The 25,928-nt window shown below is 38.4% G+C and overlaps 1 protein-coding gene across 1 annotated transcript in view; it reads left to right on the top strand.

The window, feature by feature from the left end:
• LOC119693991 overlaps positions 1–25,035 on the top strand; it is a 30,362-nt gene extending 5,327 nt beyond the window's left edge. Inside the window, exons 2-4 of the mRNA XM_038119178.2 lie at positions 21,256–21,298; positions 22,265–23,848; positions 24,068–25,035. Coding sequence (XP_037975106.2) covers positions 22,326–23,848; positions 24,068–24,887 — 2,343 coding nt within the window. The 5' untranslated portion in view covers positions 21,256–21,298; positions 22,265–22,325 and the 3' untranslated portion in view covers positions 24,888–25,035. The remainder of the gene's footprint in view (positions 1–21,255; positions 21,299–22,264; positions 23,849–24,067) is intronic.
• The last annotated feature ends 893 nt before the right edge of the window (positions 25,036–25,928 follow it).

Here is a 25,928-nt window from a genome sequence, read left to right as displayed (position 1 = left end):
TCAATTATTTTGTATCAAATATGAAATCTTTGTTTCATTCCTTCAGCATGTTGCTACCGCTCAATGTCTGGATGCATCTTAAGTTACCTAGAGCAGATGAAAATATTATGTTGTTTAATTTGTTACAAGTAATTTCAATCTTAGTAGTAGTAGTAGGTCCAAGATCCTGACATTCTAACAAACATATAATAATATGCAGAATGTCACACACAAAACACAATATTTCGTACTCTCAACATTCCCGAATGTTCTACGAAAGCGCTACAAAACTAACCAGTCCCAACCTGAGTTGATTGACTAGCACGACCCAATAGAGGCTATTTTCGTTTGAAACTCGGGGCTGGTACCAACAAAGCGACAGAAAAGCAAGCACCCTTCGCGCTGTTCTATACAGTTTGAAATGTCAACGAGCTAATACTTGGTTAGTATTAGCAGCCAGTGGCAGTTGCAGCTTTGTCCAGAAATGCGCATGTTGCTCTAACCCGATTCTATATAAGCGTGTTTCACGTTATAAGGGTTACATGTGATTTAAAACTATTTTTGTAGGTACAGACCTACTACGCAAAATTACAAATGTTAGCATTATTTTATTTCTACACACAAAGTTATTTATATTGTTTTCAACCAAATAATGTTAGAAAACAGTTATTAGATAATAATCACATTCATATCTTGTATTATCATTTTAGAGCATACACAATTGTATAACATAGTATTCTCCTAATTAAGTTGGAATCTATTGATTAATGGAGACAAACAAATAAATTTAATGCAATACACAGCCAGCAGAGTCTACAAACAAATAAATACAATTTATAAAGCAATCGGTAAAATTATATTGTGTTGGCTAGTGATTGCTCACAATGATATTTGTATAAGTACTATTGCACGGTCACACAGGGTGGATTTTACGAGTGATCAAGCTGAAAGCAGTTTGTACCCAATAGACTATTATGTGATATGACTTAAAATATGATTTATCACATAATAAATTAAAAAAACCTGTTGTAAATACAAAAAAAAATATTTTTTACTTATATACTTACACATAAATACAAGGATATACTTGTCTGTAAGTATATGTGTCTAGAAGTAAAAATGTAAGTACAAAAACTGAGGAAAATAAACATGAAATAATAAAACTATAATAATCCTTCATTAAAATTATAATGTTTCACCATTATCACTGTTTTTGGTAACTATAAACACATTATTAGCGTAGGACAGCCCTCCTGTGCGTTGTAAATTTTATCACTCACCGTACTTAAAGTTATTTCCGCGCTTATGACGATGTTAAAATTAGTTGACTGGAGGTCTGGGGACTTTATGGAGTTGATTCGGAAGTACCTATGTGATACTTTCTTAATTTCAGAATTACAAAATAAAATAAGTACTTACTCATTTTAAAAAGGCCTTTGAATTGGATTATAAGTCATTCCAAAATATTGGTTTGATTACAAACATCGCAACAAGCAAAAATGCCAAAAATATATACCATAATTATTTTATATACTTACTTATTTTCAAAACATTACATTTACATATATTATTATAGTATTTTAAACATATATATTTGCAAGAGTAACAAATTCTTTCAGACATACAAAAAGTTGTATAAAACATTTTTTTATAGAGCCGTGGTGGTGTAACGTTTTAGGCCTCGGCTCTCATTCGTGAAGCCGTGAGTTTGAATCCAGCCTTGTACCAATGAATAAAAGTACAATTATACCACGTAGGTACTCTTACAGTGAAGGAAAACCTCGTGAGGAAACCCATAGATAAAATTATAAGTGCATTATACTTATTCAAAAACGGCGATACGGCTGACGACCTATCATGTGAGTACACATATACAGCGAAAAGTGGGTGGCTCTCTGGTGAGTCATATCTGACTACATCTTTGAGGATTACAGTCGTGAGCATATTATGTATGTTATGTTTTATATCGTTAATAACGTAGGACACAAAACGAAAATGTAATTACAGATATTCTGTCTGCTAATGTTCAGTCCACTGGCCGCTGTTTATAAACATTGTTATTAAAGGAACATAAAAAGCCAATCAAAATCTTTTTATCGAAATCCGTAAAACAATTTGATTTTATTCTCTAAAGGGCTATAATTTGGAACGTAATGGCGCTAGAAGGCCATAAAGTGTTCTTATATCATTTTTACGCGCCGCAATGTAATATATTATTAATGTTTAGTTACAGTGTAATAAAATACCAGCAATTTATATTCTACACAATACACGCCTTCCTGGTGAAAAACGATTGAATATGGCGGACGCTTACGACATTAGTTTTTGCACGATCGTATTAGGTATTTGTCGAACTATTCATACTTTTAAAATCATTGAAAGTAACTGCTAGTGGAACTGGTTTATGATATACAACAGTAGTCGGCAGCCGCCGGCAACGTTGCATATTGCATTACACGGTCTAGTAATTTCAAAGGAATAGCCTCCTGCAGATTTTTTGCTGCACCTTCATTTAATTTCACTTTGCAATATTACTTTCCTCAGTTAATCTATTGAAACAGTCTAGTTTGGTTCCCGTTGTAAATAATCAACATCTCACGAAGTAATGACTAAAGACACAATTTTATCGTTCAGCCAAAACGAAACACAATGTAAGCTCCCACGTAGGAGTGTTATTAAAAAACCCCAGCCTATCCCTCAATACCCCCTATCTGCCGAGGACTTAAAATTTTACGAGAGCAGCCAAATGTGGCCCTATCTGAATACAGGTTGTATGGGATTGTTTAATATATCGGAATCCGCGGCACGCCCTAACTCTACACATTCTGAATACCAATTCGGTTGTGTTCTTTTTTGTGCAAACCCATTCGAGCATATAAACTTTGTGGCCACCTTCAATTCCATGGGGGCATCGTTGTTTTTTATTGATATAGGAAACACATACGTTACATACATTTTGTAAGGAATAAAAATTAAAAAATATGTAATAACGATATGCGGTCCAGTGTTAGTTAGTGTACTAACTACAATCTAACCCTGTTTGAGGTTAGTTACCTGCGCAGGAGTTCAACTGTACACAGTATACTCGCTCATCACAATAATGACTCATGTTGTGCGACGTAAAACTTAATTATTAAATAAAGTAGTCAAATAAGCTATTTTTATCAGTTTTAACCTAACCTTATTTTATACCTTTTTTGATCAAAAGGCACAATTGATCAGAGCCCTGTTTCTCATATGTATAAAGTTGAGTTGCAGTCGCACCATGTCATGATGCACAGTGACTTGTTTATATATGGCAGTCATTTTTAGAGATAATTGTGAGACTGCGACTCAATTTTGTACATATGAGAATCAGGGCTCAGTTGAGTTTATTGAATAGAGGTTAACTTCATAGTGCAGCAAATTCTATACTATTGCACCAATGAGGCAGTAATACATATGGGTATAATTGGTTCGTGTGGCCTAGTTAAATATTTTCAAATGGTAACGTAGTTACATATAGGCGGGTATAACAACTAACACTAGCTGTTCACAAACTTTGACACGCTATTAAACAAGGTTTAATTGACCTAGTTGACATAGATACATACATATTACCATAGAGTAACCTACTATTTATGTTCCTGGGTATTACGTACGGCGCAGTTATAATCCAAAGTTAATTTGGAACATGAAAGATTTTGTGGAAAGCCTTTCAAGTGGCGATTCCGTACTAATATTTCCGCGGGAGCGCCAGGCACAAAATGACTTGTTCCGACCAAAATCTTTTAATTGGATAGTAAAAGTAAGTACTGAATATATTGCTACCTGTACTTGATACCTGTTCAGTTTTACTGTATTTTTGGTGCAGTTTTCGTGCTATCATCGAATGAACAATTCTTAGCCACCATCCGACTTAACCTATATACGTTTGTAAGATGTTTAGTTGCTTCTTTATTGTTTACTGCTGGACATTTATACATATAATTATGTTAAGTTCCTATGCACGGAAAATCTCTCTTTAAAAATATAAATTTTTATCAGTGACATTCACGCTGGCACCTAAATACAATATGTACCTACAGAAAAACTCCAACCATAAAAGTGTGAATTTCAATGTCAACTTACACTTCCACCTCGGGCTTCTTTGTGGAACCCCCTCACCATTCCAACTCATCTCTACCACGGATAAATACACATATTTTTTAGCATAAGTTAAACTTTAAGATTATTTTTCGATTTCTAAAATAAATAAATGTAAAATTAATCAAAAAATCATTAACCGAAGTCACTTTAATTAAATTTAAGCTTTTGGCAATATCGTTAAACCTTCAATTGGAGCCAAAATTAATGGTTCGGTTGTCAAATATAATAGAAACTTCCTTTTGATAAATTATTGATAATCATAATTATCTGTAGGCAGTTTACCTATGTCGCAAAATTATTGAGATTTTGTGATGGCAACAAATTGGAAAACGACACTGATTTGATTTATTAAATTGCGGCAAAAATATAGGTACTTGTAACTGAGAGAATTTTTGCCCATAAAAATCTAATCTCAGCTTTTTTCAATTTCCTTCCAATCTGCTGCTGAAAATTCATTTTAAATCGTTTTAGCACCTCCCGCTTAAGTGCACCGGACCAAGTTACAAAGTACCAGGTCTCATTCTACAGACACGGAGAGCGCATCATTTTAAAATTTATGAAATATATACTTCAGAAAAAATAATTTATGATTGTAAATTTATGACATTTTATTATAATTGTTGAGCTTTTATATTACAGGGTGAAATTATATGAGTGACACTACCGTTGCCAGGGCAGTTGTACCCAACATACTAAGTAACTTTCAGTACCTAATCGACCAAATGAGAAATCGCGAAATAAACACTATTCCGTAATAATCGTTTCAGTATCGAACATTTACTTTGTATATAAATTAAAGCCATAATTTGTTTCATACCTGTAAACGGTAACAACATTTTATTCTTGGAGAATACCGTTTACCCATATGTGTATACAATGATGTATGTACATTTGTAGTTTAGCTATTATCAGTGAGCTGGGCGGGCGGCTAAGCGGGCGGCTGGGCGGGCGGGTAGCGGCAGCCCGAGCCTCGCGCGGACTGAAGGGCCACGAATCCTTGACGAGGGTCGGTGCCTGAAAGTATTTGTTCAAACTTTCCGAATCGCTAATCCAACTTGCCTCACTTCCAATAGAGGGCGAATCCACTGATTTGAGCGGAATAAATTGGATATTGATTCGACTCGAAAACGAATTATGGAGGCTTAGCAAGCGGCCGCGACAAGACGTGAGCAAGCTCCTGCTTTTTTTTGTTTTGGTCTGACTTTTACCTACACACTTTGCAGGCAATCATTTAAAGAGAGAGTTTAGAGAGAGATTAGTACGTTTGATTGATCTACTAAAACGTGGTTTAAAAAAATAACACTTAATTTTTTACTGAATAAATACTACCCAAGCATAAACTTGTGTCCTGCTTGATCACAATCTTACCAATAACCTCACAAACTGTAAGTTCACTTACGCTGTAAATTGGCGTTCTAGTCATGGTAGCGCCAGTTAGAGTAATGTTAAATTAATTACCAATTAAATGTTAATAACATTTGCCTCGTGTTCTACAAGTAGGTATATAATTATGTACAAACCAAAGCTTTGTGTTTGTACATCCAATACCCTTTGTTTAAGAGCCAATATATTATGAAGAGGTACAAACCACGATCGATACGAAATCACGTGTTCAACACAGCGCTCAGTTTTTTCGCTCACAAATCATTTCTCAGCGTATTCCCTATTTACATACTCGAGCGCACTTCTACAAAAAACAAAAGATCAACTGTATATTTCTAACTTTGCTCGTTCGTCCGCATTTTACCCCTTTTTACGCAGTTAATTCACATGGTTTTTTATTTGAACACTAAGTAACCCTAGAAGTTCATTTGAGGGAAAGCTTTTACTACAGCGGCTACATGATATTATAAAGTCAGAAATTTGTAAGTAGAATATGCTTTTTAGTCTTTCACGGAAAAACGGCTAAACCAAATATAAAATTTTGGTAGGTATGTAAGTGGTCTATACCCTGGATTAATAACTGATTAACACTTAAGCTCTATATTTTATACCGGAAATCCCACGGGAAAACCTTTGAAGAAAAGAAAGCTAGTTTTTTGTAACAATATACTTAATACTTACCACTTAGAAATATTTTTGTTAATTACCTATAGTAAAATGTAGGGTAAATAAGGAAAAGTTAACTTAAAAGAAGTACAGTCTTAACATACGAAAAACTAAAGATAAGTTATTTTTTTTTCGCCAATAAAACAAGAAAACCATTGAACTAAAATCCCCGCAGACAAAGAGATGTCGAGTTGTAAATGGAGATGGATTGACCACACATTGGGTATATTACATACGTGACTATGTGCAGCTACAGAAATAGTACAGTCAGGGACAATTTAAGCTAATTTTATGTCAAAAATTTTATCTACAAACATAATTTATTGTAAATTTTATATTCAATTAAATCAATAAATTCATTTGCCAAGCCAGTTGCAGTCACACAGATAGTAATGATGTATTTGCAAAAGAAATCCAAGATATCTCAAAGAAATTGCAAATGCAAGAAACCGAAAAGGATTTCCAAGCCAATGATTGTCATAACGAGCCAGAGCGAGTGCAAGCGGCGAAGGTTCTATAGTGCGAGTTTCAATGAGTCTCCAGAAAAAACATCGTCGGCTCATTATGTTCGTAGTTTACTTCCGTCGCATCCGGTTTGAATAAAAAGATAGAGATCTCAGTCGGCACAACCGAAAACTTTTACAGTATAAACCTCTATGTTTATGTCGGCTTGGCTATGTTCTAACTTGGAGTTTATTAAAACAAAAAACCATGAATATGTAACTTTTTCATAGTTTGACTTATTTTATACATATAATAGTATGAGGAAAACTGTTTTCTACATTTGTCCCACGATAAATTAATATTTTAACATATGAAATCATAAATTTATGATTTAAAATTCATGCTACTTTCATGAAACGTGTAATAAAATTTATATTTACATTCAATTAATAAATCCAGGATAACGCAATACCATTTTATGAATCTCCAATAAAATACACTACCTTACCATCAAAGTAGGTGTAAAGAGATACTATTATTATTATAAATATGGGGACATCTCAGACACGGCTATCTGACCCCAAACTAGGCAGAGCAGACAGCTAGACAAATTCGTATTGGGCAACACTGAAACATGGTATTATTTAGATATGAACCGTGAACAAATATCTGTTTATAACAAATATCTGCCCCAGCCAGGAATCGAATCCGGGACCTTCGGCATAGGAATCAGGGTCACTAACCACTACACTATTCGGTCGTCACACTTTGATATTATGGTTACTAGGTTACCTACTATCAGTAGTTGTTTGTTGCCAACACTCGTTTAATGCAATAGATAAGAAGTTTCACTTATTATTATGTAAAACAGGGCATTATAAATCAAATAGGTTTTTTTTTTATCTTTATTTATTTAATACATGTAAGATTACATAAAGTTAAAGTACAATAACCATGCGCTGAAACCACTAGATTTAAGTGCGACATGGTGAGATCGCTATATCGCTAAACAATATAAAAAAGTCTACATTTTTTAATTATTATTTTAAACCTGAATACGTATAAAAATAATATATTTTATGATAGGTACATTATTATGTTCTTAACAAGAAAAAAGTTAAGACAATGAGACACAAAAATGAGTACTTACCTAGGTACACACAATCAGAACTTGACTTTTACTAAGGCCTAAATTGATTTTACATGAAAAATTATTAGTTATATGTATATATTTATGTAGCTTACTTAGGTATATTACTTAATGTAACAGGAAAAATAATATGCTTTCAACACGGCTTTTCTCTTGGATACATTGTTTGTGAGGCTATCGACGGTTATCTTTGGTATCCTATTTAAAATACTGGGGAGCATGTATTCCCAGGTCCTTTGTCCGTAAGTATTATTATACCGGTGAGTGAGGACTTTGAAAATCCACGCAAGAATAAAAAATATTACCTCGCTGATAATTTTCTTGGTAACTTTACTTTACTTTATTAGGGACAATAAACAGTTATACATTAAAGTGTAATACATTGTGTTAAATTTAAAAACTTACATAAATGTACAACCCACGACAATGTCCACAGGTTACAAAGAATCAATATTTATAAAAGAGGATACGCTATAAGAATATACTTAGGATAGCATTAAACATAAATCAGTAAATACAAAACCAAATAAATAAACACACACTTACAAACAGTGCATAAAATAAAAATAAATCACTATTTATAAACATAATGTGGATTTTGTGTAAACATCAGAACAAGAACAAGAAGAAAGAGAACAAGAAATCATTTACAAACACTGTTGATTAGAAATAAGTACACGAGTGCAATGGTTTTTAAAGCAGGATGGTGAAAGGGCAAAAATATCCACGTCCACAAAAGTTCCATTATAGGTTTCAACCAGGCGATACAGGGGAGATCGTGAACCAGAAATGGTGCGATTGGTCCTCATGGCAAACAATCGTCGCACGCGCACAGCACGACGGTGAACGGTTCTTGGTACTAAGTAGCATAGACTGTTAGTTAACTGATTGCAATCAAATTTGTTGTGGCAGATTCCGTACAAAGTCATGGCTTCCAAAAGTTGGCGTCGGGACTGAAGAGAGAGAATTTTGTATTTTTCTAGTAACTGAGGATAACTGAGGGAGAATTTGAAAAATTTAAAGTGTACTGAACGAAGGAATTTACGCTGAACTCTTTCAATCATATTTATATATTTTTTGAAGTAAGGATTCCAAATGGGCACAGCGTATTCAAGTTGTGGTCTAATAATTGTTTTATAAAGATGTAGGTATGTTGAAGGTCGCTTAAAGTCTACAGCTGCTCTCATGACAAAACCATACATTTGGAAGGCCTTACTGACGATTTGTTCTATATGCTGGTCGAGTTTAAATTTAGAGTCAAGGGTAACACCCAGATCGCGCACCGTAGTAACTTCTCGCAAGGGGGCCTCACAGAGAGTGTAAGTGAAGCGAGTTATATTTTTCTTTTTGGTAAATATTATTGTATTACACTTAGAAAGGCTAAGATGTAATTTATTTGTGATGCAATAATTAGAAAAGCGGTCGAGATCATCTTGAAACAGATTGCAGTCTGCAATGCTGTGAATTGTTTTATAAATTTTAAGGTCATCCGCATACAGTAAGAATTTCGTATTTAGGAAACATTTTTTTATATCATTTATAAAAATTACGAAGAGTAACGGCCCTAAGATAGAGCCCTGGGGAACTCCTGATGTTACTCGTACAGAATTGGAGGCAAATCCGTTGACCACAACTCTCTGGCTTCGATTCGAGATATATGAGCAGAACCATCGTAGAAGATTACCTCTAATTCCGTTATACGCTAGCTTATTTAGAAGGAGAACATGGTCAACCTTATCAAAGGCCTTCTGAAAATCCGTATAAACAGCATCCACCTGCTCTCGATTATCGATACTTTCAAAAATAAACGAAGTAAATAACATAAGGTTAGTAGTTGTTGAACGCTTTTTGACGAAACCATGCTGTTCGGGCAGTATGATCTTATGGAGAGCCGGATAGATTACAGAATGTATGAGTCTTTCCAGGAGCTTTGACAAGGCTGACATGATAGATATAGGTCGATATTTATCTACTTCACTTCTGCTACCACTCTTATGCACGGGAACAATGTTCGACATTTTCCACAAAGCCGGACAGGTTCCCTCCCTCAAGCATTTGTTGTAAATAATGTAAAGAGGAGTGCAGACGCTTCCAGAAGTATTCTTTAGGAATATGGCAGGGAGGCCATCTGGACCAGGTCCTTTATTAGCATCTAAATACTTTAATTCATATTGAATCTTTTGCAGAGATAAATGGATATCACTGAGATGAACATCGCTATCAGAGAGAACAGAAGGGGGTTGCCAGGAGCTGGTATCAAGTGAACTTGGTTCATAGACTGATTTGAAAAATGATGAAAACATATTGCAGATTGATACAGGATCATTTACCACTTTATTGTTAAGTTTAACTTGTGAGGGTATCCCAGACTTATGTTTACGGTTAGAAACATACGACCACAACTTGTTGGCATCCAACTGTATACTATCCTCCACGCTTATAATATATTTATTAAAACATTTTTCACATTCGTTCTTAAATCTTTTCCTGTACAGAGAAAAAATTTCATAGTCAGAAATATTACTGTATTTCTTCCACTTTAACCAGTATCTGCTTTTGTTTTTATGAATATGGATTAAAGATTTCGAGAACCAGACCGGGAAGTTCCGTGTTTTGGAACTACAGAGAAGAACGTTTAATTTAATGATTTCGAATATTTTTTCGTAGAAAACATTTAACGCTTCCTCTGCAGAAAGATGATTTAGAAGGGACGACCAGGACATTTCCAAAATACTAGAGTTAAGTTTGTCATAATTTGCTTTATAAAAATTAAACTTAGTTAAAGAATTACTTTGTTTTAGTGGTGGTGAGGGAGCGTTAAACTTTACTATTAAATAGAATGATGGATGGAACTTACCCTCTGGCAAAAGCGGAATATTCGGTTTATAAACTTCACACTCGGTATTCGATAAAGCCAAGTCCAGTAATCCACCAGTTGAGTTAAAAATCGAATTATATTGCTTAATATTCATTCTTGATAAAAGGTCGACAAGATGGCGACCGGGGGAAGGGCCGCCGGATGTTAAACATTCCATGTGAGTATTATTAACACTCCACTTTAGTGAGGGCAGGTTAAAGTCTCCTATTAGTATAATACTATCAAAGTCTAGCCTACCCAATTCTAACTCCAGCTTGTCTAGTAACCTGTTATAAGCTGCTTCGGGGGTTTTCGGTGGGATGTATGATACACAAATTAGATTATATTTTTTAGGGGTTGAGCTAGGCAATTGAACAATTAGACACTCACTAATATTAGGAGATAACGAGGATATAATGACAGATGGTTGAAGATTACGTAACACTGCAATAAGTACGCCACCGCCGTCCTTTTTACCTGTCAAAACACGATCACGGTCACATCTAAAAACAGTATAGCGTTGATCAATAAATTCATTATCTGAAATATGTGGTACGAGCCAAGTCTCGGTTAAAACAATAATATCATAGTTATTTGAGAGGATATTAAAGTATAGCGTATTGAGCTTAGTACGAAACCCACCACAGTTCTGGTAATAAATAGTCAGTTTATCATCCATTTTTATAATTTAGTACAAAAATAGAAATAGGTTACTAAGATAAATTATTGTGTAAGTACCAGATCCAATTTCACCATCGATAGGACCCATGCGCTTGGAGAATAGTAGGTATAACTGAAACATGAAAAGTTGAAACACAGTGCACTCGCATCCAAATTTACAGTAATATTTACTACTATATATCAAACCCAGAAGTAGTTTGTAAATAAAGATAGATTCAGGATATAAAATAAATGTTACAATATTAATTATACCCAGTAGCTTAAACATAACAAACAGCATAACTATACAAAAATATCTGTTATATAAAATTACGTAGTACACATTAGTTTTTAGAGCGAATTTTAGCAATGTCTTTTTCCGTTTTGATCGCAATTGAAGGTGAGGTATCAGTCTCCCGAACAAGTATTGTGGCGTGCTTAATCCACACGTATTTATATTTGTGGAGCTTGGCTGCATCGCGGCATAGACGAAATAACTGTTTATTTTTCAGAGTTAGGTGTTCATTAAAATATATGGTGTGCATGGGACCAGGTATGTCCAGGACATCGGTTTTCACACCCTTTGCTAAGCGATAAGCGCTCAGTATATTATCTCTCAATAAACGTGAGGCTAATTTTACTATAATATTCTTCGGTTGTGTAGTTTGCGAGTTTGCGTGCGGCACACGGTGGATTGATAAAACATCTCTTTGTTGTATTGTAAAATTGATGACCGATCCAATTTTTTCTAAATATTTCAGTAAGTTTTCTCCTCGTTTTTCAGGAAGATTAGATATTTCCAGGTTGCAATCACGGGCGTGCTGTTCCATGGATTCTATTTTATGTTCAAGCATAGCCACGGTGTTCGTCACCTGCTCCGGCATTGAGGTGGAACCAAGTTTTGATACTTTTGTTTTGAGGTCGTTGTGCTCAGCGGAGTTAAATTCGATTGACGACTGGAGCTCAGTGATAAGTTTAGAAGTATCCTGCTGTTTATTCTCCAGAATCCGAACCTTGTCATTAGTAGCGACTTGATTGGTACGCAGGGAATTTATTTCACTTTTTATTTCCATTGAGGTAGTGCGTAGGGTGTCCAAATCCTGTTTGATGACAGAAATACTGTCACAAATAGTTGAGATCTTACTATCCATATCTAAACGCCAACCTCTTATCTCAGAAGAAAGCAACTGGAACGCGTCCATCATCTCAGATTCAGGCTGCTTGCGTTTGCGCTGACTTACGTTTACGACTCGATCATCGGTTACAGATAGGTCCGGATTAGATTGATATTTACCGGGCGAGTGGAACATTATTACCGGTTACGCCCTCTGACGTTGATCCGCAGTACTGGTAGATCCAAGCGATGAGGCAAGCGTGTGAGTTAACGTAGGTGTCAATGCAGATCTATAGATCTTATAAAGCGCTAAGCAGACGAACTAGTTCGAGAGAGTGTAGCTAGATGGCGCTAGTGTCGAGGATGATAAGCGAAATTTGATTAGGATATTATGATAAATAATTATGAATATTTTAGCACAGAAGCAATAGCACCACACTTATAACTGCAGATAATTCAATGTTATTATAGTTATTGTATAGCACTTGGAATATCAGTAGCTTAATCACTTCCTTTACAGTATTTTTTGGCACAGTTATTATTTCACAAGAGAACACTGTTTTGAACAAATATGTTCGTATTCTTATTATTTGTCACTGAGGATAGTTGTGTAATTAATGTCCAAAAGCACTTTTTGAAGCGGATGAATAACTTTTACTATTATTTAAAAAAATGTTTGTACGGAGATATAAATTCGCAATGTTTACTAAGCAGCGCCCTCTATGAATATGGTAACGTAAATTTGTAAGTACTTATTAAGAGAGTTTTTCTCGATTTTCCAAATTATATGTACAAATTTGCCAATTTATAAATAAGTTTAGTGTAGCTATGTATACTGTTGAAATTTTTCGATACCCAGTAAATCACAACAAATTTAACTTCTTGAAACTCTTTTTGACGATGAAGTTACAGAAATACAATAGAAATGCAATAACTTATTTTACGATCGTTTATCGTGGAAGAACCCGCTCGGCTGTATTACTTGCGGGGAAGCAGCCGTCTTCGCGAGCCTTACTGTAACTTGGCCATTCGCACAGCCGAACTTTGTAGCCTTATTCAACACGCAGAGAGCATTGCCAAGCTAAATCTTATTTTATTAAAGTTACAAAAAACAGGTCCATTTTAAAATTCATAAATGGTATTGAATTTTTACGCTTTAATTGGACTTTTAACTATTTAATTGTTTTGCGGAATGTTCGGATACTTTCGATTGATATTTCAATTGTTATGGATTCCTAAAATGAAAACAGGAAGGATTAATACATAAATTTTTGCATCGTTATTTTATTTAAATGAAACAATAAAACTCCGGATCATATCAAAACAGCCAGCTGTCCCATAGATACTTGCAGAGTTATTAAGTTAAGTGGATTCGCTCTCGTGACTCTCAAGAGACAAATAGCAATCAATAAAACAATTAAGTACCTAGGTATCCACATCACTTTTTATATTTTAGATGCAACAATTAAAGTATTTTTTTTAAACCTCAAAAAAAACTTTACAAATTAAAAAATAATAGACTTAACTAGCTGCTGCGCCGCGAACTTGCCTTCGCCATAGAATGTGTTCCTTACCGTGAAGGAAGTCGTAGCTCGTAGTAGTTTTCGTAGCGCTGTAGCTGGGAGTAGTTTTCAGACCGTCGTAGCTCGGAGTAGTTCTCGTAGCGTCGTAGTTCGTAGTAGTTCTCGTAGCTTCGTAGCTCGTAGTAGCTAACGTAGCCCTGAGTACAATGCCTCTTTTACGTAAGATATTTTTTAGGGAATCTCTTTCTAAAAAACTTTCAGTATTATCGAAAAAAGTTAAACCCGTTAAAACTGATTGTGATGGCGCTAGACATCTGTTTAACGGATGTTTAGTTTATTGTGGGTCTTGTGGGTATACATAACCTTTACGTCTTAAAAAACCATAAGTAATAAATGAAAATCATAACTCATAAATAAGTTTGTTATAGCAAAAGAGAGCCACAACGCTCAGTGCGTACGCGCTAAATCAGTACTTTTTGATCACACACAAAATCGGTCATCAGTGTGTACTGAACTTGATTGCATACTAATTACCTATATTGATGGAACACCTTAGTGCCTCAGACTGAGACTAGTGAGTGTACACGTGCCAGTGGGTGAAGGGTCTGCACACATGTACTGATCACGTGGCTTGTTGAACTCCAGGCAACATGTGTTGGCTCGTTAATTGCCTCAGCTCATGAATACCAACACCATATAATAGGGATTAGCGTCGAAATTCGACCGACGCGGCTTTACACTCGGCAGTTGTTTATTGAAAACGTTGCTAAAAGAAGGTACCTACAAGATAATATTATGTATGAGTAAGTATTCAGTTTAATTGGTTGATTGCCTTGATTGGTTCGTAATGAAAATGACTTCGTTCGATCTTACGATTACCTATAAATTAATGCATTTTTTTGGCCTCATTTGTCAGTTGGACGTTTTTACATGCATATTCTCGTTGTCATTGCAAGGAATGTTCACCAGTTTTCACTTAAACAATAATCTAACTAATTCTATTCAGTATAACAGGTACATTCACCTGCCAACGGTTCAGTCATTGATAAATTCCACACTACATTTGTAGGTACGGAGGAACAAGATAAGCATAGTAAACATAACAACCCTAGAGCCACCGAATGCTGACCAGAATGTCGGCTAACTCCCTATTTTTATGTTTCGGTGCGAGGTAAAAGGTCAATTCCTACCTAATGCTTTGTACATGTGTAATGTGTTGTAGGGTCATACCCGTAAAAGTGGTCCGTACATTTATTTCTAGAATGAGTTTGTTGTAAAATATAATGGCAATGAAACACAATTGAGGTAATACTGTTGGCGGAGTAGGTTCACTAGCAAGAATATAAACTCTAGGAAATTATGAATTTGAAAGTTTGTGTTCGTGTATTTGTTACTCTTTCGCTCAATACTACAAAACCAATTTAGATGAACGAACACAAGTACACTTCACAGTCACACAGCTTATATTTCGGATTGATACATGTACACACAAATTTATTACAAATGATCTTAATCTTCTTAGAATAAGAGGAAGAATATTACTTGTAATATGTGTGGTTATCTGTTAGCGGTAGCGTAGCTTGGTTCGTTTTCCACGAAAGAGATACATGTAGTCCTGTGCATGTAGTGTATAGACTGAAAAAGTAGTTATGTCGCAATTGATTGACTTTCTTTTATATATAAAATAAATGTATTTTGAATTGCTACTTTTTGTTTTTCCTCTATAAAAAATGTTAACTTTATGTAGTTAAAAAGCGCATTTAAATTCATCAAACCGACACATTTATCTAAACCCACAGCCATCCCGAGGGAATCTTCGGATTCGCAAAAGATGAGAACAAAACAAACAAACTCATTTACGAATTTACATATTAGGGATTTACGTCAACTGCAAACAGGTTTTCATTTATTGAATTTCACTCTAAAGTTTAGCTAATTGCTTCCTTTTCATGCCATTTACGAATCATATTTACATTTGAATAATGCTGAAGCTCAATTTCCTATTGCATATAATTTACTTATTGACACAAATAATTTTAAATATTTATTATACATTATTTTCTTCACAGTTGTTACGTACATAGTACCTATGCTATAACATAACTAAGATAAATAGGAAATAAGAAGGAAAGTAATAAATATAAGAGTGTTCAATATTTCAATCTTGCATTATCAGACCAATATCACGATGCATGGGTTACTTTGACAATATAACCATTAGGTGTACCTACATTTTGAACTAATAATAATTCTGATTATACCAATGGTGAACACGAGTACATGTGTTACAATATGCTTCGAGCAATAAAGTCCTACCGAAGCTAAGCCTAAGAGATAAGGTAAATAAGGATGAGACATTAAATCTTAAGTTCCCGATACCTTTGTTCTTAAGTCATTAAAATAAGTTGAGAGTTTGTTTGAGATAAAATTGAAGAACTTACGAAGTAAGAGAATACGTGCTATCGGTGCTCGCAATACGTGCTTAAGTGTAACTTTACATTTTTTTTTGTCTAAGTTAGCGGTATTATTGTACTCAATTACAAAACTAGCTTTTGCCTTGCCCGGCTTTCACAGAATTTTTTTTTTCTCCCATTCCTTTGAATTTAAAAAAAAAAAATTATTCGATTTTTACTGTTATGATGGCTATGCCACTGGTAGGTTGCAGTTTTAAGTTTGTTTATCAGTCAGTTGGTTAATTGTCTTTTGTAATAAAAATAGTAAAATAAGTCAAAATACATATTTTTTGTGTCATGGTTTAATGTGGGGTTTACACATTTTATTTAAACGACTTAATATGTTACACGGCTATTATTTATTCTAACACTCATACTTTTTACGATGAACGCATGTGCTGGTCGTTTATTGCAACTAGCTGTGGCTGGACCAATGATTTCAAAAGGAAGGATACGCCCTTCAGAACATTTTACTCAAACCTTCTTCATACAAGCAAAATATCTGTCATCTGTCATAATTTGTTTGAACTATGTCAGAGCCGAGCAACTATCTTGACGACGTAACCTTGTACGTGCGTTCATATTTTACCGTCATCGTCACTGGACATTGTTTTATTTGCAGGCACCATATTTATATATAGCTTACAATTTAAGACAAATCCATCGACACCTCATTCGTTACAATCCGTCAAGCGTTTTGGGCTGTAGACTTGTAGAGCGTCCCGTACAAATGGACTACATAAATACTTACTTACATAGTTCGTGCAAAAAATTACGCTCCAAAACTTATACAAAAAGAAAATGTTCTCGGACGATAGTCAACAAAAAGTTACGTCCGTACAAGGTTACAGCGCGCGGCCATTGTAGACTTTGTTAGTAAAATAATTATCCCTTTATAATGTGTTTATTACTTAATTTAAGGATACTTATCGATGTTACGATATTCCATGTTTCTTTTTGACCTTCGTATCATGGTTTTTGCAGCCTTTCACAACACAACTACATATTTATCACAAGATTCACAAGACCATTTCTCCGTCACGGACAACTGTCGACTGAGGAGCGTTGGCCCTAAAATGGCGATTTTAGGGCCAACGCGCGGGTGCCATTTTTTGAGTGGGAGGCCCTGTCCTTACGCTAGTAATATATATGTCAATGGGCTGGACCATTTTGTTTGCTAGACAAATATTAGTTCGTTTCGTTGTCGTTTCAAAAACACGATGTATGTGGCGTTTATTTTAAATAGGCTCAAGCATACAAGCGAGCTAACCGCTTCTCGTCATATATATAGGTCATAAGCCTAATTGCTCGATGTATCTACTCAGGATACACACACACACACAATACTCTTTATTTGCACACACACAGAACAACATACAAAATATAACTTAAAAATAAAACAGTACAAAAAGGCGGCCTTATTGCTTACATCAATCTCTACCAGACAACCTTTATATACGATATACCTACTTCTATAATTTTGATAGCCTATTTCCTTCATTCAAGACCATAGAACAACGCGGACTCGGGTGTTTCAAGACAATAGAAACTAAAATATAATCTGTCAAACTTCGGTTGAACGTGGTTGAATCAGTTTGTAAGTGTTGCGTGCACAGTGCACACCAGAATTTTACTGAAATCGTTGTAGAAAATGGTTCATCGGTGTTATGGGTACTTACGTATATACCTACTTACGGACATTTCTGGTGAAGAAAGATAGCTAAACTACTTTTATAGAATAATTAAGGTTTTTACTCTGATTTTGAATGTTCTTCTTCGCTTATCAGTGACTGCTAAAGCTAGACTGTCAACCACACGCACTACGTACCAAATTCGTAGAGCCTTTCTCCTATCCATGGATGTAAGGAAATTAAATACGCTAATGTAGCATAATTAATACCAATGATTATATTAATTAATTTCAACCAAACCCGTCCTCGGTTTAAGAAAAACTTATGACGAATCCATCATTATACACACCTAAATTCTTGATCCATAATGTCTAACGGAAATGTATTGAAATATTTGCAATGAGTCCAAAACAGCGAGTCTGCACGTTTTTTTCATGAATTTATGAAAAAGTGGCAAGTTTCATCAGTCTCACTGTATTAGGGAACTTTTAACAAGGGTCTGGAAGAAAATTGGGGGTTTAGCTGATGTAGCGATAAAGCAACGTTAACAAAAATTTATAGACTTTTGCGGTAAATTGTTTCAAAGCTGTATCGTTAAAATTATTAGACGCATTAAGTTGAACCGTGCGCTAATGGCTTGAGGTCAAATTAGTTCGGATCAGATCTCATTTTACATAATTCAGCCATTTTGAAAATTACCTTCAATGTTAATAATAGCTAAAATGGATATTTCAAATAAACATATAGACAAAAAAATACATAGGTACTTAATTAATATTATGTGTGTTAGTTCTAATAAAATAGTAAATTTTGATTGCATTCAATACACCAAGTCCGCGTTATTCTATGCATTCATGTATTCCATTAATTGTTATATGCACCGAAGTAACATTTCTCATCAAAATGATGGCTATGTTTGATCAAACGTTTCATGAGAAGCTTCACCGACTCATGTGTGAATACCGCGCGCTCAACACACACAGACCATGTACTTACATGCACAAAGCTACTGCACACTGAGTAATAAATCAAAACCTAGTGTCAGGCGGACAGGTTCCCTGTGTCCTTGTTTGCTTACACACCAGTGGCACTCGTACAGTCAAGGAAACAAACACTGTGAGGCCTTTGAAAAGTGACAATACTTACCACCTCGCAGTCACAGCACCACTTCTTGATCTATTTAACTAGTTAGAGCCAGGTTCAGGTACTTGCGCCCCCACAGAAAATATACTTAATAATGGATCAACTAGTTTCGGCTTAGTATACCCTTTCTGCAATACCCTGTAATATATGTATAACGTATTATACATATAAGTATATGTATGGGTATTCACGTATATATACACAATAATTTTATTACAAGTAGACAATGCAATTACACCCGAAAAGTACGCCTCAGCGCCGGTTGTATTTTGATAATTCAATTGCATTTGGAACAACATACAAGTCTGAATGTTGTTACAATTAATTTGCTGGCACATATCTAAGCAGTTCGTGATTTATACCGCCCGGGGGCGTTGCTGGTGTGCCGCGTACTAAGTAATTATGCTAAAATATATCGCGTTCGGTACCTCTGACTAATTGTTCAACATAAGCTTGAAGGATGCTCCCTCTCAGCAAGGATAAATCTTTTGAGCAATTAATTAATTATTTCAGTGCACGCCGTTGTTTTGATGAAGGTAAATATTTGCATTTGAATGATGTGGCACTTGGAAGACTTGTTTTAATGGCACTGCGTTAGAAAACTGTACCATCAACTTTTAAAGTTTGCACTGGCATTCTACAATAGTTTGCGAGAAATAAAATAATTTCCTATTTTCTTTCATATCGTAGGTAGTCAATCACTATTTATATCTCAATCGAGTTCTCATTTGAGTCTGAATAAGCCCTCAGACCTCAAAACACGCTATCGCGTGATCCAACCTAAAGGCCAGTATAATTTGCCCCTTTCTCACTGAGTTCTATTCATAGATGTACACTGAAGATATTAAAGTGCGCCCGTTAATAGATATGAAATCTTTAAGCTGTCTCAAGGGTCTCTTTTTTAGATGGATTTATTTGTTCCGAATTTTCTCCATACAAGTATGCTTTTCTTAGGTAAATTTATAAGAACTCTATGTAACTGTATTTATTGTTTAGAACTTTAGTTTTAGATAAAAAAATAGCATATTTTATGATCACGTCAAACCGGATATCATTATCACGACCATCTATTCAGATTACCGCGTAAACGCCACATAAATAAGGTAAAATCGCGTGTCAAAATAAGTAATATTATAAAGAAAAGCCTTCTTAGCGACTGATCTTAAATCGCCAGAGTTGGGCAGACAGGCTACACGGAGTAAGAAAAAAAGTATATTTTCCCGACAGTGCATTTTATAATATATGTATTTTTGTCGCATTTTTTGCATCACTAGAATCGAAACTATCATAAAAGCTCCATCTAAAAACTAGCGCTATATTCCCCGGCATATGCTGAGCCTAAGACCTTTGCTTTGATACGGTGAGCTACATATTTGCTTTGTTTTTTTAATGTTATTATATATTTAGCGTTTGCTTCCACGAGGTTTTCGTGGTAATTTCGAAATAAAAATATCCTGTGCGATGAATTTTACTGATGTTCTGTTATGTACGTGTCCACGAAACAATCACCACAGAAGTAAAATTATAGTAGGAAACCCACTTATATTGCCATATTGTGCACAATGTGCAGCTTGCATTGGATGGTTATTCTAGCTCTAGATTCGTTTCCAGAAGATGGTAAAAGCTCGCCCTCACTGCTGATCAGTATTGAGATGCCATTCAAGAATACTATCTATTTCCTTACTCTATACGATCTATTTCAGCATATTTCTTGGTAGTGTCGTAACATTTTATTGGGAAAAATGAAGTCTTCTGTTGATTTATAATTCTTGTTGTATATTGTAGATGCTGCTTCGTTTCAATATTTTCTATTTTTGTTTGAACACTGGTATTAATTATTTCAATAGTTAATTTAAAATAGAAGTAGGTATATTAAAATATATCTGCTTCATTAACCAAACCAAAATTGTTAAAATTAACGGCGAAATCACTTCATCAAATAGGTATATTAACCGCTGCGCCATCATGTGAACCTATTTCGTAAATAATGTTATTTATTTTGATATAGCACAATGAAACCTGTGTCATTTCATGCGTTATTATACCTGTCCTCGGAGTACATTACCTTCCCTTGCCGACGTGTGCTGAATATTTTGGGTCTCATTATGTGTTTCTCTCTTACAGATGTCACGGCCCACCACGCTGCCCGAAATAATGAGAATTTGAGGTATGTTGCCTTGTACATAATAATAATGATGCTTTGAGATGACGATGGTACAAATCATATAAGAAAGAAAGAAAAAAGAAACATATATATGATCGTTATTATTTAAAAACCGTCGACACATGTTCCTCCTAGGCAGTGGGCCAGGAGGCATCCTTTATTACTCTCGTAACTCGTAACATGCATTCGGATGTTCGTGCCCAAAATACGCCAATTCAATGTTTACTGAACACCTGTTAGAACTCATAACAAACACTGTATGTTGTGGGTGTATGTAGGTAGATGTAATACCTACTTATTTGAATCGGAGCAAACGCTCAATAACAGTAAGCCCTTATTTAAAATTCATACTTCGTACCAAAAATAACAGCGAAAAGGAAACAAAATTGAACCGACTCTGCGGGGAATGAATTTATTAAATATACGCGATACTCTTCGAGCGACTCCTACTCATTAAGCTACAGTGTGAAGTGAATGCAACTTAATTTTAATGTTAGGCCAAGGAAGTACAATAAAAAAGGCATTTATATTTTCCTTGGAGGCTTGAAAGGTCGATGCGGGAAAGCCTGGTCGTAAATAATTGGGACATTTAACCTCGGGACGTATTCAAAGGGAAATTTACCTCGTAAATGGGGAAATTCAGTGTGCCTGTGCTCTCTTTGTATACAAAATGGTGAAAATTAGTATATTTTATACTAAAAAGGGTCGCATGTGATGATTCAGAAGAGCTTAGCGTATATGTAATCACTTTAACATGAAATTGAATGAAAGCGGCACATGTGTTATTAACACTAAAACATATTTTGAAACATAAATTGTAATTTTCCTAAACAAATCAGCAACGGAACGAACTTTTGTAAGCTATAAAATTAACGTGACATAAACGCATTATGCGAGTCCGCCCACACTGTTGCGGGAAGCAGCACGAACTGGCAATTAGGTAACGTGTACAGTGTGTTGTATGTGCAGGGCTCAGCGAGCGCGGCGCGCGGCGGGGCATGGGCGGGCGGCGGCGCGGGCGGCGCTAGGCATGTGGGCGCTGCTGCTGCTGGGCGTGTGCGCGGCCGCCGGCGCCGACTGCCCGCGCCACTGCGAGTGCAAGTGGCGCAGCGGCAAGGAGTCGGCGCTGTGCGCGCGCGCCGGGCTGGCCGCCGTGCCGCCGCGCCTGCCGCCCACCACGCAGCTGCTCGACCTGTCCGAGAACCGCCTGGGCGCGCTGCGCGACGACGCCTTCGCCGGCGCCGGCCTGCTCAACCTGCAGCGCCTGTACCTGGCGGCGTGCGGCGTGCGCGCCGTGCGGCCCCGCGCCCTGCGCGCGCTCGTCAACCTGGTGGAGCTGGACCTGGCGCGCAACCGCCTCGAGGCCGTACCCTCGCCCGCCTTCGCCGAGATACCGGAGCTCCGGGAGCTGCGCCTCGACGGAAACCCGATTACCAAAATCAAAGATGATGCGTTCGCGTCCCTGACGCACCTAGTGAGGCTGAGTCTTAGATCGTGTAAGATAGCGGAAATAGAACCACGATCTTTTATCGGTTTAGAAGGTACGCTAGAGTATTTAGAGCTAGATAAAAATAGACTGCAAGTGTTGCACGTGGGCGCGCTGGCGCCGCTGCGCGCGCTGAAGGGGCTGGAGCTGGCCAACAACCCGTGGGACTGCTCGTGCGCGCTGCGGCCCGTGCGCGACTGGATGCTGCGGCGCAACGTGCCCGCCACCGTGGCGCCGGAGTGCGCGCGCCCGCCGCGGCTCAGCGCCACCGCCTGGGACCGCCTCGACCTCGACGACTTCGCGTGCTTGCCGGAAGTCAGTGCGGACACCAAACATACGATAGGAACAGAGAGTGACGATGTGACTTTAGTGTGTAGAGTGAACGGAGTGCCCGCGCCGCGCGTGCGGTGGCTGCGCGGGGGTCGGTTGATCGCGAACTCGACCAGTGTACATAACATAAATTCGGGACGATCGTTCTTTTTACGTAGTGAAGGTCAAACTAGTAATTTAACAATAAAGTCAGTGGAGCTGCAGGACGCGGGGTCGTACGTGTGCGCGGCGGAGAACCGCGCGGGCAAGGCGGAGGCGGCGCTGGCGCTGGCGGTGCAGCGGCGGCCGGCGGCGGCGGGCGGGCGCGCGCTGCTGGCCGGCGTGGCCGTGTCCGCCGTCGTAGTGCTGTCGCTGTGTCTGGTAGCGCTGTGCGCGTACGAGACGCGCAAGAAGCGGGAGTTAGATAGGTGGAACGAACAAATAGTGACGACGAGCCGGCGCGCCGAGAGCTACGAGAAGATCGAGATGAGCTTCAGCAAGGAGGCGGAGGAGGAGGCGCGGCGCGCGGGCGCGGGGGGCGAGGCGGGGGGCGGCGGGGGCAGGAAGCGCGGGGAGTACCAGGACGTGCCGTCGCATGACTCGGAGGAGGAGGGCGAGGGGTACGGTGCGCGCGCGCTGCGGGCGCGGGGCGGGGCGCGGGGGGCGGGGGCCTGGCCCTGCGAGCCCCCGCGCGACCTCTACTCGCGCCGGCAGGAGCAGGACTTGCACATACCACGGCTCATGGACTATGATATCAGGTGAGACGGCGAACATAGGCAACACATTTTATTAAATTAAATCTAAATTTAGATATCATCATCACCGTCACCCAGTATTCGTCACTGTTAGATTAACCCTCTGTCCTCGGCTTAGCTTTTTTTTTTAAACATTAAGGCCCCCCGCGCACGCGCAAGTGGCTGCCGCAGCCTGGCTAGTGCGCGGGGGGCCTAAAGCAAGTTTTGTATGCTTTGTTGCAGAGCGGACGCGACGCCGGAGTCAGCCCCGGGCTCGGCGTCCAGCGGCGGCGGCGGAGGCGGCGGCGGCGAGGGGGCGGCGCGCGCGCGGGACGACAACGCACTCAACAACAACCCGCCGCGGCGCCGCGACCGCCTCGACAACGACCTCTCCGGCAGCGACAGCGAGAAGAACTACCCCGACCTCATCGAGATGAGCGCGCTCGGCACCTCCTACCTGAGGAACGAGAAGAAACGAGATCCATACTTCTACACCATCCCCCGCAGAAAAGACACCGACAGTCGGAGCCCTCTACTGGGCAGCCGACGGAACAGCTCCGGCGGGGACTCGTTCTCGTCGTTCGAGCGGCCGTACGACCCGCGGCAGAAGCCGGGCGGGCGCCGCTCCAACAGCTTCCTGGACCTGGCGACGGGGAACAGCCGCGGCCGCCGCAATCCGAGCCTGCCCGCGTCGCCGGCGCGCGAGCGGCCGCCCGTGCCCTCCGCCACGCCGCTGCTCGACCTGTCCGGCCTGCGCGACTACTCGCGCCACGACCAGCCGCTGCCCGACGACTACGACTTCCGAGCGTCGCAGCTGGAGAAGTTTCTAGACGAGTACAGAAATCTGAGGGAGCAATTGTCGAAGATGAAAGAGACCCGGGAGAACCTGCAGCGGAACCGGGCGGCGGAGCACGACGAGCTGCGGTCGATCCTGAAGGGGCGGCCGAGTGTGGCGGTCACGGAGACGTCCTCGCTGGCCGCGCTGGCCGACGCCGCCTCGCCGCTGTCGCTGGGCGCCGAGCCCAGACCCGAGTGGATCTCCACGCTCATGTACCGGAACTAAAAAACCACTTGTAAATATTTTCAAGTAATATTATACTAGGTACTTAAACTGTAAGGAAATTGTTGGGATGCAAAGTTGTCTCATGGAGATGACTCAGAAAAACAGTGTTCTTAAATGTTGAAATAAATACAATTTGTCAGACTTAAAATACGTTTTCTTTGAACTCCACCTTCGGTCTTTACTTTATAACATAATCATAACATTCAAAATAAAAGTCAGGCATTCGTTTACACAAACATGACGATAATAAATTACTTCGCAACGTGGAACAAATGGGAATGAGGCTTAGCGTTACGATTTTTCTCCCTTACTAACATGTTTATTAACTTGCAAAATGTAAATAAGCTACTAAGCCTACACCAAGAAAAATGTAGATTATTGTAGATAACTAGATATGTATCGCAGCGTTTCATTAACTTTTACCTAACTTATTTTTATGATAGAATACAATACATGTCGTTACATAAATAGGTATGACATTAAGCATAGCGCTACAAGAAACAATAAAAGCACAGCAGTTAAAAAGTTTGGAGTAAGAAACCAAACGCAAACTAGCCAAATTAAAACAACCGCCATTATCGAAATCACAGCACACGATTGAAATTTATTACGACCAAAGCTAATGACAGGCATTGGCCAACTAGGAACAAATCCAGGAATAATGGAGGGTTCGGTGTAAAAATTCGCGTGACCTGCAGCAGTAAAACAACTGCCGAAGTAAGCGGAAAATGTTGTGTTAGCCGCAAAAGATCGTTAAGCAGCCGAGTGCCCGGGCACATGCAATGCGCCGGTGAAAAGGCAGAGTTCGTATTTTTACTATCTGAGCCATATCAAGTACAAGGTGGCATTGCCGCGATGGCGCCGATATTGATTCACGTGTGATTCGTACAATCACCGGGCCCGCGCGCGTTCCAACTTCTCAACTTGAAGTGGGCCAAGTTAAACTTCCATCAGTCTAAATTGATTTTGAATTGCGAAAATATCTAAGTGAAGTCTTGAATATATTCTTGGCTTTTTAGACTTTTTGGTATGAGAGAAAAG

This window comes from Plutella xylostella, chromosome 12, assembly GCF_932276165.1.
Source record: "Plutella xylostella chromosome 12, ilPluXylo3.1, whole genome shotgun sequence".
NCBI lineage: Eukaryota > Metazoa > Arthropoda > Insecta > Lepidoptera > Plutellidae > Plutella > Plutella xylostella.
This window is presented reverse-complemented; position numbering and strand designations above follow the sequence as displayed.